General features: G+C 49.7%; 1 protein-coding gene across 1 annotated transcript in view; it reads right to left on the bottom strand.

Annotated features, from left to right (window-relative positions):
- The window catches only part of Zdhhc18 (zinc finger DHHC-type palmitoyltransferase 18), a 45,357-nt gene extending 35,586 nt beyond the window's left edge, over positions 1-9,771 (bottom strand). Inside the window, exons 1-2 of the mRNA XM_004671218.2 lie at positions 9,467-9,771; positions 2,598-2,758 (exon numbers count right to left, since the gene is read on the bottom strand). Of these exons, the coding sequence (XP_004671275.2) occupies positions 2,598-2,758; positions 9,467-9,771 (466 nt within the window). The remainder of the gene's footprint in view (positions 1-2,597; positions 2,759-9,466) is intronic.
- Between the last annotated feature and the right edge of the window lie 4,344 nt (positions 9,772-14,115).

Raw genomic sequence — 14,115 nt, 5'->3', positions numbered from 1 at the left:
CTGCAGTGTAGACTAAGAATCGAGAGGATGTGTCCCAACTGGCTCCGAGTCGACACTGGCACACCTGACCACCAGGGTTGCCCTCACCAGATGTTGTAAAGATTTGTGGGGCTGATGGGTGGCCAGCACTGGGCACACAGTCAAGCTCTCCATAAACAAGAGGATTACTGCAGTCACTACTACCCAAGCAGCTCACAGGAGGCCGGGGTAATCTAGGCAGCCAGGCCTCCGAGCCTGGCACAGCTGGACAGTAATCCTGCCTCAGGATTAGCCTGACTGAAAGGGAATGGACCCAGGTCAGAGAGAGGGGCACTACGTAAGGAATAAACCCTGGGAGGGAGGCTGGCAGCAGTGGGTGAGGGGAAGGAAGCTAGAAGGGAGAGGAAGGCTTCGCCGTGGGTGTGGCGGGGTAGTCCTGGGCAGGGGAGAGAGACAACAGACAAGGCGTCTACTCTAGCCCCTCCCAACCCGCTCTCGGGAATTAGTGAAATGATTTCCAGTGACGGATGCAGCTAGGCTCTGACATTTACAGGTCACTAGAACTCTCCAGGCGTTTAAAAGCCTGTGTGAATGCAGCCTTCTGAGGGGAAGGAACCAACCATGACCGGAAAGCCTGAGGTGTGCAAACAAGCGTGTCATTTCTCAGCAGGAAGGAGCAGGGGTGGAGCAAACTAAGATTAAGGCCTGGGCTTTGGGGCACCCCCGCAGCGAGGGGAGCTCTCAGCAGTCTGGGGGAGTCAAGGGCCACCTGTGGGCCTCTTGAGGACGGGTCCCCCCACTACCCAGCCTTCCCCACTCTGAGCCTTTGCCTTTACTGTTTGCAGAACCTCATCTTCCTAAAAGAGCATTCAGCGTTTATCTCCTAGAGGCCTGGAATCCCTTAATCTAAACTAGCCCACGCCCCACACTGAGCCCCTCACATTCTTGGCTCATCCCAGTCTGTGCCTCTTTGTGTATACATCGTCTCCTGTCTCCTTCATAACCCTCTGCCAGCGCTGTTTATTTATTTAGTTTTTTTTCAGTTTTATAAGGTAGGGTCTCGGGCTGGAGAGATGGCTTAGCGGTTAAGCACTCACCTATGAAGCCTATGGACCCCGGTTCGAGGCTCGGTTCCCCAGGTCCCACGTTAGCCAGATGCACAAGGGGGCGCACGCGTCTGGAGTTCGTTTGCAGAGGCTGGAGGCCCTGGCGCGCCCATTCTCTCTCTCTTCCTCTATCTGTCTTTCTCTCTGTGTCTGTTGCTCTCAAATAAATAAATAAATAATGAACAAAAAAAAATTAAAAAAAAAAATAAGGTAGGGTCTCACTCTAGCTCAGGCTGACCTGGAATTCACTATGTAGTCTCAGGGAGGCTGACGGCAATCCTCCTACCTTGGCCTCCTGAGTGCTGGGATTAAAGGCATGTGCCATCATGCCCAGCTTTTTTTTTTTTAAGTTTTTATTTTTATTTACTTATTTGAGAGAGAGAGATAGAAAGAGAGAGGGAAAGAATGGGTGTACCAGGGCATCCAGCTGCTGCAAACAAACTCCAGACACACGTGCCACCTTGTATACCTGGTTTACATAGGTCCTGGGGAATCAAACCTGGGTCCTTTGGCTTTGTAGGCAAGTGCCTTAACCACTACGCCATCTCCACTAAGCCATCTCTCCAGAACTATTCATTTATTTTTAAAATTAATTTGTTTTGGTTTTTCGAGGTAGGGTCTTGTTCTAGCCCAGGCTGACCTGGAATTCACTATGTAGTCTCAAGGTGACCTTGAACTCAGGATAATCCTCCTACCTCTGCTGGCATTAAAGGTGTGCTTCATCACAACCATGTCCTGTTTATTTTTTGTCTTTTTTTTTTTTTTTGAGGTAGGGTCTCACTCTAGCACAGGCTGACCTGGAATTCACTATGGAGTCTCAGGGTGGCCACAACCTCATGGCGATCCCCTCCCTCTGCCTCCCAAGTGCTGGGACTAAAGGCGTGCGCCATTCTGCCTGACTCCTCCCCTAGTTCTTGTCCTCTCTTCTTCTCTGATATCTTAGCCAATTTAATTACTTGCTTGTTTGCTGTATTTTTCCTGCCCTGGATGTCACCTCTATGAGGACAGAAACGATTCCTGAGCTACTGATCCCCAGCATCTGGAGAAGCACATGGCACACAGCAAGGGCCCAATAAATGTTTCATGATTGAATGAGTGAATATACACAAACGTTTAAAAGAGCAAGGGCTCACGCTAGATGGCCTGGGGGTTACTCTTCTACGTACAGAGTAATCTTGAACCCTTTACTTAACCTCTCTGCGCCTCTTAAGCAGTAGAAGGAAAGTAACAACCCTACCTACCTCACAGGACTACTGGGTGGTTCAATAAGGTCAAGCATCTGAATAACCTTAAAATAGTGCCTGGTCCCCAGGAAACGCTCAGCTCCGTGCTGGCTGCCAGCATTTCTTGTTATTTGCTCTCTTATTTCTTATCTGTCCCCTCCTACCTCAGTGTCGGCTCCAGCCTGCCTTGCTCACTGCTGTATCCCCACTTCTAGCGCGGCGCTGGGAGAGAAAGGGCTAGGACCGCGGGGCGGGGGGACACAGCTGCAGCTGGGAGCAGGAGCCTCACCGATCTGTTTCTCCAGGGCAGCAGCTTCACAGACGGTGGCCCGGGGCAGGATGCCGGGGTCGGTGAAGCTCGTCTGCAGCAGGCAGCTCATGACGAAGAAGAAGAGGACGGCAGCGATGATGGGGATGGCGAGGGTGAGCTCACGGGCCAGGTAGGGACAGCTAGGAGAGATGGAGAAAGAATTCAGCAGGTACCGGGCTCCCTAGGACATGATATTATTGAATGTGCCTCTCTCTCTTCCCCCTTCTTTTATAAAAATGTATTCATCTGCAAGCAGACAAAGAAGAGAGACAGAGAAAAAGCGAATAGGCGTGCCAGGGTCTCCAGCTGATGATGCAAACTCCAGATGCATACACCATTGTACATCTGGCTTTACATGGGTACTGGGGAATGAAACCCAGGTCACTCGGCTTTACAAGCAAGTGCCTCAAATGCTGAGCCATCTCTCCAGCCTCTCTCTCCCTCTCTTTCTCTCTACCCCAATTTTTTTCTCAGACTAGACTGTAATTCTCTTTGTAGCCTAAACTGGCCATGAACTCCTGACTCTTCTGCCCCCACCTCCTAAGTGCATGCACACCACCACGCCTCGCTGCTTCTTTGTGGAGGTGTGTACCTGTCGCCCCAGCCCCCCCAGGCTGACAGAACATGACCAGGAGTTCAGGTCGTCCTTGGCCACACAGCAAGTTTGAGAACAACTTGGATTACATGAGACCGTCTCAGAAAGAGAGAGAGAGAGAACAAAGACAGAGACACACTAAGACTGACTCGTTATGCTTCCCAGGCTGGCCCTGAACCCCAGGAGCTCAAGCTATCCTTCTAGCCTCAAAGGCTGGGATTTCTGGTCACTGCTGTGCTGGACTTAGATTTTGGCTTTTTTTTTTTTTTTTTCCTTCAAGGTAGGCTCTCGCTCTAGCCCAGGCTGACCTGGAAGTCACTATGTAGTCTCAGGTAGGCATTAAAACTCACAGCAATCCTCCTGCCTCTACCTCCCACATGCTGGGATTAAAGGCATGCACCAACATACCTTATGAGATTCTGGAGCATTTTATTTTATTTTATTTCTTTGGTTTTCCAAGGTAGGGTCTCACTTTAGCCCAGGCTGACCTGGAATTCACTATCTAATCTCAGGGTGGCCTTGAACTCACAATTATTCTCCTACCTCTGCCTCCCTAGTGCTGGGACTAAAGGTATGCAATACCACACCCAGCTTCTGGCATTGTTTTTTTTAAAAATTTTTATTTATTTATTTATTTGACAGACAGAAAGAGGTGAGGAAAGAGAGACAGAGGGAGAAAGAGAGAATTGGCATGCCAGGGCCTCCAGCTGCTGCAAATGAACTCCAGATGCATGTGCCCCCTTGTGTGTCTGGTGTACATGGGTCCTGGGGAAATCAAACCTGGATCTTTGGGTTTGCAGGCAAGCACCTTAACCACTAAGCCATCCCTCCAGGCCCTGGCATTATTTTTATTTTGTTTTTTTTTTTTTTTGGTTTTTTGAGGTAGGGTCTCACTCTGGTCCAGGCTGACCTGGAATTAACTCTGTCATCTCAGGGTGGCCTTGAACTCATGGCGATCCTCCTACCTCTGCCTCCCGAGTGCTGGGATTAAAGGCGTGCGCCACCACGCCCAGCTACTGGCATTATTTTTAAAAATGTATTTATTTATTTGAGAGAGAAAAAGGCAAATAGAAAGAGAGGAGAGGGAGAGAAAGAATTGACGTGCCACAGTCTCTGATCACTGCAAACAAACTCCACACACATGTGCCACCTTGTGCATCTGGTTTTACATGGGTACTGGGAGATTGAACCTGGGTCCCTTTGACTTTGCCAGCAAGTACCTTGACCACTAAGCCGTCTCTCCAGCCCAAGATTCTGGCACTCTTCCCCCCAACCCTCTTTGGATTTTTTTCAAAGTAGGGTCTCACTTTAGCCCAAACTGACCTGGAATCCATTATGTAACCTCAGGGTGGCCTCAAACTCGTGGTAATCCTCCTACATCAACCTCCTGAGTGCTAGGATCAAAGACATGTGCCACCATGCCCAGCTTGATTCTGGCATTCTTAACCCCTGTACTTAGCTGCAGCCTCAGAATCCTTCTAGACACGGAGTTCCAGGAGCCACTACCAATGTGAGGCCCATCACTTGAGGTGCAGCATCCATAGCAATGTGATTCATTCATTCAGCCACTCACCCCACAAACACTTACTGAGGCCTTTGTGCCAGACAACTTTCAACAAACAGCAGGAATAGTGGCCATGAATATGACAAGAGTCCCTCTGCCATGTGGCTTACAGTCTACTGGGGGAAAGAGCTACGTCAACAGGGAATTGCCAAACAGGGTGATATGTGCTCTACAGGGGAAGGGAAGACAGCAGAACAGGAGAGGTTCCCCGGAGGAAATAATACTGAAGCCAAACAGGGAAAAAAGTCAAAAGAAGGTTGGGAGGGGGGCTGAAGAGATGGTTTAGCGGTTAAGGTGTTTGCCTGCAAAGATTTCTAAGGACCCAGGCTTGATTCCCCAGAACCCACATAAGCCAGGTGCACAAGGTGGTACATGCTTCTGAAGCGTCCATTCTCTTTCTCTCTCTCTTTTCTCTCTTTTTTTTTTATCTCTCTCTCTCTCAATAGATAAATGAATTAAAAAAAAACATATTTAGGGCTGGAAAGATGGCTTAGCAGTTAAGGCAATTGCCTGCAAAGCCAAAGCACCCAGGTTCTATTCCTCAGGACCAATGTAAGCCAGATGCTCAAGGGGGTACATGTATCTGAAGTTCATTCCCAGTGGCTGGATGCCCTGGTGCACCCATCTTTGCTCTCTCTCTTTCAAATACATATATTAATAAAGGCTGAGGAAAACAGCATGGTCCAGCTCTTGCTATTGTCATCATGGGGATGGGAACCTCAAAAGAGGTCTCAGGCCCCCTGACCCTAGCTGAGAGCTGCTTACACCTGTTGGATGTTCACGCTTCCTGCCACTAGGTCGGCTACCTACCACTGGGTTACACATCCCTGTTCCAGGTCCCTTAAGAAGTTCCAGATATTAGTGGGGCCATAACTTGATGATGAAGTGAACCTATCAGGGCTCTCTATGGATCTCTTCTTTACTGTCTCTCTACCATCCACCCGTAAGCCAGAGCCACCTTCTAGAAATGTAAAAGAGATCACGTCACTTCCCTGCTTAAACCCTCTTCTGGCTTCCTATTATATTTTGAATGAAATCCAAACTCTCAAGCATGGCCTTCTAGGCCATGCATATCCTGGACTTACTGAAGGCTTCTCTGGACTCATTCTTCAAAACTTCTCACCAATCACAACAGGCTCATGACAGTCCCAATAGCAACTTCTCTCTCTCTCTCTCTCTCTCTCTCTCTCTCTCCCTCTCTCTGTCTCTCTTTTTTCCTTCCCTCCTTTCTTTCTTTCTTTCTTTTTCTCAAGGTAGGGTCTTGCTGTAGCCCAGGCTGACCTGGAATTCACTGTGTAGTGGCAGGGTGGCCTTGAACTCCACAGAGATCCTCCTACCTCAGCCTCCTGAGTGCTGGGATTAAAAGGGTGCGCCACCATGTCTGACTGAGTCTTTCCTATTTCAATGCCTTTATACTTGTTGTATCTCTTCTTTATAATATTTTTCCCTCCCTAGAAGGACTTTCCTTGACAGCAGGTTTATACTTCAGATCTGACCCTGCAACACACTGGCCAGGCCCTTGGTGCCACCCTCATGGAAACTTACCCAGTTCATATATAACTAGGGAGATGGGGATATATTTGAAGTCTGACACTTGTAATCCTTTCAAGAAACACCAAGTCTGGGATGGAGAGATGGTTCCAGTGATTAAGGTACTTCCTTGCAAAGCCTAATGACCCACATTCAATTCCCCAGTACCCATGTAAAGCCAATGTACAAAGGGGCGCATGGATCTGGAGTTCATTTGCAGTGGCTAGAGGCCCTGGTGTGCCCATACATACACATACCACTCTCTATCTGTCTCTGTATGTGTGTCTTTATCTCTTGGCTTACAACTAAATAAATAAAAATATTTGTTTTTTTTTAAAAAAAAAAAGAAGCCAGAGGGAATATGATGGAGAATGGAGTTTCAAAGGGGAAAGTGGGGGGAGGGAGGGCATTACCATGGGATATTGTTTACAATCAAGAAGCCAGACATGGTGGCACATGCCTTTAATCCCAGTATTTGGGAGGCAGAAGTAGGAGGACCACTGTCAGTTTGATACCATCCTGAGACTACACAGTGAATTTCAGGTCAGCCTGGGCTAGAAAGAGACCCTACCTCAAAAATCTGAGGGGAAAAGTTATTTTGATGGGTGTGGTGGCACATGCCTTTAATCCCAGCACTTGGGAGGCAGAGGTAGGAGGACTGCCGTGAGTTCAAGGCCACCCTGAGACTACATAGTGAATTCCAAGTCAGCCGTGGGCTAGAGTGAGACCCTATCTAAAAAACAAACAAAAAAGAAAGAAAGAAAGAAAGAAAGAAACATCAAGTCCTAGGGGGGCCTCCTAAGCCAACAGGTAAATTCAAGGTCACTCAGCCAGCAACAGTAAACTGGGGTTTCCAGATTCCCAGCAAGTGATAAGCCATTCAACTCATCCAAATAGCACTTGCTTTACTGAGCACCTCAATACCTATCAAGCACTGACTGGCTCTAGGCACACAGGACACACAATAATCCAGAGAACACCTCACCTGCAAAGAGAATGAACTTGTGAGGGTTTGTCTACAGTGCAAAGGCCCTGAGGCAGGAGCCTGAGAGCCCTGGTACGCCCATTCTTTCTATCTGCATCTCTCTCTCTTTCAAATAAATAAATAAAAACCTATTTTTTTGAAAAAGGACTGGAGAGATGGCTTAGCAGTTAAAGTGTTTGCCTGAGAAACCTAAGGACCCATGTTCAACTCTCCAGGTCCCACATAAACCAGACGCACAAGGTGATGCAAGTGGCAAGGTCACACATGCACATAAGATGGTGCACGCGTCTGGAGTTTGACTGCAGTGGCTAGAGGCCCTGGTGTGCCAATTCTCTCTCTCCTCCTTTCTGATTTTAAAAAAAAATAAAGTAACCAGACATGGTGGCACACACCTTTAATCCCAGCATTTGGGAGGCAGAGGTAGGATTGCCATAAATTCAAGGCCACCCTGAGACTACATAGTGAATTCCAGGTCAGCCTGGTCTAGAGTGAGACCCTCTCAAAACAACAACAAAAAAAAAAAGCGCAGATGATCTGCCTACTGTCAGAGAGCCCAAAGTCCTTGCTTCCTTCCTGGCTGGGGTCAAAGCAATCCCCACCCATGAGGACATCCTGGCAGAAGCCCTGCTCTGAACTGACCATATCCCACACTGTGAAGGGTCACAGGGCCAACCACAGCCAGCATTACTTCCTCCTGCCAAAACCACAGCCTCAAGCATGAGTGGCCGGACAGCAGCCCAGCAGCCCGGGGTTCAAGGCACTTCAAGACACACCTAGGCACAGCCAAGCTGATCTGCAACTCAGCCCAAGGGCAGAGTGACACACTGGTGACCCAGAGCTTCAGCTTGTAAATTACCCCTGAACTTTTCATCCAACCTGACTCAGAAGAGAAGGGTGGAAAGGAGAAGCCAACACATAAGGGGAAACCCAAGGTTGCAGCCAGGCGATCCTTCTGCTAGCAAGGTACCCAGGGAACCACTGTTTGGTGAAGTATTAACAGCTGCTATTAAGTGTGAAAAGCTTACATATGTGATCTGGTACCAACCTCATGACAACCCTTGGGGGTGGCTGCTATTAAAGGCTCCATTTTACAGTAGAGGCAACCGGGTAGCTTAGAGAGGTAAAGTGACTGCCCCGAGGACATGCAGTTAGTTTGAGGTGGAGCTGGGATTTCGGCCAGATCTGCCAGCTCAAAAGATGGAGATCTTAACAACAGTGTACAATAAAAGAAACTGATCACAAGAAATGAAGAGAACGAGGAGGGGAAGATGGGGCTCACAGGGGTGGGTATGCAAGCGTGTGGGTGTGTAAGGCGCAAGGAATCACGTCTCAGGTGGCTCCAGCTGGAGGCTGAAAGTGGAGTGGAAATTTCTGATGCACACAAGGTAAAAGCAACGTGCGGCCAAACCCCTCCTTCAACCTCCAACCATAAGATGGTGTTAACTGTGTGGGCCAATCCCCGGCCATAGGGAAGTGAAGAGACCAAAAGTCCATGAGAGCAAACGGTCTGAGTGTACTTGGAGACATAACTGAAAAAAACAGGGAGCTGCAGCTAACCCTGATGTGGAATGGGCAGGAGGGATGTTCTCAAATGGCCACAAGGAAACAAAGCCAGAAGGTCAGGGATTGGGAGACATCTGGGGGACCCGGGTACACAGGGGATAGGAAGCTCTGCAGAAACTAGGAAAAGCGCTAGGGAAGAAGGGGGGGGGGGCCGAGAGGCCCCAGAGATGCTAGAGAGAGAGAGGGATGCCTTGGGGCTTAGGCTGAAGACTCCTGAGGAAATGCAAAAAGGAGAGAATCTGAGAGAGGAGTGGGGACCCTCTGGGGCCTTAGAGGGAGCCAAGAGAAGATGCCAAGGAAATTCATGGTTAAGATGACCACAGGCAAAGAGCACAGAAAGTTAGTTGTCTGGACAGAACGGAGAAGAAAGCTGCCTGCAGGGGTTTGGAAGGAGCGGCCTAGGCGGGACGTAAGGTGCCGGGGAGGCGTGGGGGTGGTGGGCACGGGAGGAGGAGCTGGCACGGGCAGGGAGCAGAGGCTGCAGGGGATGCGGGGGGCCAGGGCGAGCAGCCGGGAGCCGGGAGAGGGGAGAGGGGAGGGAGGAGGTGGGCAGAGAGGCGGGGAGGGCGGCGGGCCGGGAAGCGGGAGGCGGGGGCGCGCGGCGAACTCACTCGAAGACGAAGAAGAGGATGGTGGTGCTGAGGATGAGCAGCAGCGTGAGCGCGAACACGCCGCCGTGGCCGGCCAGCATGAGGCGGCCGCCGCAGTAGAAGCGGTTGCGGCCCGGGAACACCTCCCACTTACGCCGCGGACGACGGCCCAGGCTCCCGCTGCCGCTGCCGCTCCAGCGCGGGGCGGCGGGCGCGGGCCCCGGGCCCGGGGCGGGGGGCGCGGCGGAGCCGGAGCGGCGCGCCCCGGGGGAGGCGGCGGGCGGGGCGGCCCCGGGGCTGATCTGCTGGTACTCGCAGTCCTTCATGCGGCCGGCCGCGGGCTTCGGCTCCGCGACCCCGGCGGGCCTCGGCTCCGCGCCCCAGCGGGCCGGCCGGGCCGCTCCGGGACCGGGCCGAGCGGCGGAGGTGGCGGCGGCGGCGGCGGCGGCGCGCGGCGCTCGCTCGCTGGCCCGCTGGAGGCGGCCCCGCCCCCAGCCCGCCGCGGATGCTGCCGCTGAGGGCCGCGACCTCCCGCAGCAGCGCCCCCTCCGTCCGGGCCCGGGATGGCGCTGCCCGGGACCCGCCGAGCCGCGGCAGCGTCCCGGCAAAGCGCCTGCGCTCCCTGCGCGCTGCCCTCCGGGACCTTCTTCCGAAGCGTGCCAGTGGGTGCGCCCTCCCGGGCTTGCAACTTCTGGGGCAGTCAGACCACTCGTTAGCAGACCACTGTGTGCCAGGCTCTGTGCTCAGCGCTGGGATTCAAGGTGGTGGCCCAGATGTGATGCCAGGCCTAGGCTCGTCCCATGCTGCGGGTGGTGGTGGGGGGGTTGGGAAATAGGCGGCAAGTGGGCAGGGATGGGGTAAACAATTTGATTTGAAAGTTCCAAGTGCCAGGCTGGGAGGATGGCTTAGCGGTTAAGGCGTTTGCCTGCGAGGTCTGACGAGCTAGGTTCAGTTCCCCAGTACCCGCGTCAGGCAATGCACAAAGTGGCGCATGCTGCTGGAACTCGTTTTCCAGTAGCTAGAGGCTAGAGCCCTTGGCGTGCCGTTTTTCTCTTCTCTATCTCTGTGCAAATAATTAAAAAAAAAAAAAAAAAAGGCCGGGCTTGGAGGCGAGCGCCTTTAATCCAAACACTCAGGAGGCAGAAGTAGGAGGATCGCCACCCTGAGACTACATAGTGAATTCCAGGTTAGCCTGAGCTAGAGTGAGACCCTACCTTGAAGAAAAAAAGTGTGGCACCCGCTGCCTTCTCTCACTACCTCTGTGTCCTGCACCCAGATGCAACCCTGGAGTCCTAGGTAACCCTTCATCACAAAATCTGAGTCCATCAAGTGCTGCTGTGGAACAAATTAGCACAATATATTTGTTATTATTGCTTGTTTTTAGTATTTTATTTTTATTTATTTATGAGAGAATGGGCACGCAGTGCCTTTAGCCACTGTAAAACTCCAGATGCATGGAACATGGGTTCTGAGGAGTCAAACCTGGGTTTTTATGCTTCACAAGCAAGCACCTTAACCCCTAAGCCATCTCTCCAGCCCTTCTTATACTTGATCTTAGCCAAGAAGAGATTTCCAGCCCTTTTTAAAATTTAATTTAAGGGCTGGAGAGATGGCTTAGAGGTTAAGCGCTTGCCTGTGAAGCTTAAGGACCCCGGTTCGAGGCTCGGTTCCCCAGGTCCCACGTTAGCCAGATGCACAAGGGGGCGCACGCATCTGGAGTTCGTTTGCAGAGGCTGGAAGCCCTGGCATGCCCATTCTCTCTCTCTCCCTCTTATCTGTCTTTCTCTCTGTGTCTGTCGCTCTCAAATAAATAAATTAAAAAATTTAATTTAAGTTTTTAAAGAGAGAGCGAGAGAATTGGCGCACTAGGACCTCAGGCACTACAATTGAACTCCAGACTCTTTCGCCACCTAGTGGACATGTAAAGACCTTCAGCTTGCCTCACCTTTGTGTGTCCAGTTTACATGTGTCCATACCCGGCATTTATTTACTTTTAAATATTTTATTTTTCGTTATTTATTTGAGAGGGACAGAAATAGGCAGGGGGAGAGAGAATGAGTGTGCCAAGGCCTCCAGCCACTGCTAATGAACTCCAGATGAGTACGCCCCTTGTGCATCTAGCTTACATGGGTGCTGGGAAGTTGAATCTGGGTCCTTTGGCTATGCAGGTAAGCGCCTTAACCACTAAGCCATCTCTCCAGCCCTATTTTATTTATATATTTGCAAGCAAAGAGATATAGAAGACAGAGCCAGGCTTGGTGGTGCATGCCTCTAATGCCAGCACTTGGTCTGGACTAGAGAGATCTCTCTCAAAAAACAAAAAATGAATACCACTTTTTGTCACCTGTAATGTCTTAACATTTTATAATTTGGCGTGTTACTATCTCTCCCCTAAAACTACAGTCTTGGAGGCCAGTAGGCCTGCGCTGCATGTACTGAACTATGGGGGGGGGGGGGCTGTCCATGGTGATGCCAGTTTGGGCCCAGACCTGGCTGCGGAAGACATGGAGACGCTGCGGAAGCCAAGCGAGAAGGAATCCAGGAGAGAAGACCGAATCTAAGGTTGAAGAGCCAGCAGCAGTGGTTGAAGAAACAACTGTCCCCAAAGCTACAACAGCCGAAAAGAAAGCAGGGCAGGTTGAAGTTGATACGGATTCTCCTAAGTCCAGAAAAGTAAAGAAGCAAGAAGGGCCATCTCACAATGACATATCTTCTAAAATCAAACCTGCTAAAAAGAAGAATCTCCAGCTGGGCCCTTGGGAGGCAGAGGTAGGAGTATCGCCATGAGTTCAAGGCCACCCTGAGACTACATAGTGAATTCCAGGTCAGCCTAGAGTACGAAAAAAAAAAAAAAAAAAAAAAAACACGTGTGGAGCCTTCGAAAGATGATGTGGGTACCCCTAAGCCTAAGAACATGAAAAAGAAAAAGAAATGGATGGAGGAATTGGAGGGGAAAACCCCAAATTGAAGAATGGAGTCTCTCCTGAATCTGACTCCAGTGAAGCCATAGGTGAAGAACGTCGTAGTGAGGAAATACCTGCGGAACAAAAAGAAGGCGCTTTCTCTAATTCCCCGTTTCTGAAGAGACTATTAAGCCTCTCAAAGCCCAGAGGGTGAACTTCCTGTTTCCTACACAAGCCAAGACAGTCCACCGTGTGTGCAGTGGAAAAGAGTTAATTGCCGAGGCGCACAGGAACTGGGATGACGTTCACTTCGCGGTCCTTTGATGGAGAAACTCCCGGCACACTTCAAGACAGAAAACGAAGGCGGGCGTGGTGGTGCATGCCCTTAGTCCCAGCACTCAGGAGGCAGAGGTAGGAGGATCGCCGTGAGTTCGAGGCCACCCTGAGACTACATAGTGAGTTCCAGGTTAGCCTGGGCCAGAGCGAGACCCTACCTTAAAAAAAAAAAAAGAATGCACAGTAATCTTCTGTGAAACCAAGAAAGATGCCCAGGAGCTGTCACTGAACACATCTGTAAAGCAGGATGTCCAGTCATTACATGGAGATATTCCACATATTCAAAGGGAAATGACCCTGAAAGGTTTCAGAAATGGTGATTGAGATAGAGAGGGAATATGATGGGGAATGGAGTTTCAAAGGGGAAAGTGGGGAGAGGGAGGGCATTACCATGGGATTGTTTTTTTTTTTTTATAATCATGGAAGTTGTTAATAAAAATTTGAAGAAAAAAGAAAAGAAATGGTGATTTTGGAGTTTTGGTGGCAACCTGTGGGTTAGACACTCCTAAGGCTGATCATATATATATATATATATATATATATATATATATATATATATATTTTTTTTTTTTAATTGACAACTATACTTACAGACAATAAACCATAGTATTTCCCTCCCCTCCCCCACTTTCCCCTTCATAACTCTGCTCTCTGTCATATCCCCTCCCTCTCTCTCCATTAGTCTCTCTTTTAACTTGATGTCATCATCTTTTTCTCCTACTGTGGGGGTCTTGTGTAGGAATTAGTAGGTACTGCGAAGTCTTGGATATCAAGGCCAAAATCTGTCCGGACAGTCATGTAAGGAGTCATTCCTTTCCTTTGGCTCATTACATTCTTTCTGCCACCTCTTCTGCAATGGACCCTGAGCCTTGGAGGGTGTGAGATGTTTCAGTGCTGGACACTCCTCCATCCCTTCTTCTCAGCACTATGTTGCCTTTTGGGTCATCCCACACCTGGCAATTTTCACTTCATTCCTGTTCATGGCTGCCCATCAAGTCACAAATGGACTTGTAGGTTATAATTTTATTAGGTTATAGGCTAGAGAGATTGCTTAGTGGTTAAGGCACTTGCCTGCAATGTCTAAGAACCCAGGTTCAGTTCTCCAGTTCCCACATAAGCCAGATGCACATGGTGGCACATGCATCTGGAGTTCGTTTGCAGTGGCTAGAGGCCCTGGCACGCCTTTCTCATTCTCTCTCTCTCTCTGTCCCTCTCTCTGTCTCTAATAAATAAATAAAAATGAATAAAAAATTTAAAAAAATAATTTTATTAGGTTCTGTTCTTGCCCAAATACTGGTAATGCTCTAATAACAACCTAAACATTTCACAATTAGGAGAGAGGTGGATAGATACCACCTGGGTTAAAAAGATATGCTAGTTGCTTTCTCAGAAGGAACAGCCAAAATCTAGATATGGGCTATGGATTAGCAT

The sequence above is a fragment of the Jaculus jaculus genome, chromosome 5, assembly GCF_020740685.1.
Source record: "Jaculus jaculus isolate mJacJac1 chromosome 5, mJacJac1.mat.Y.cur, whole genome shotgun sequence".
Taxonomy (NCBI): domain Eukaryota; kingdom Metazoa; phylum Chordata; class Mammalia; order Rodentia; family Dipodidae; genus Jaculus; species Jaculus jaculus.
Note: the sequence above shows the minus strand (reverse complement) of the source record. Positions and strands in the feature narration are given on the sequence as shown.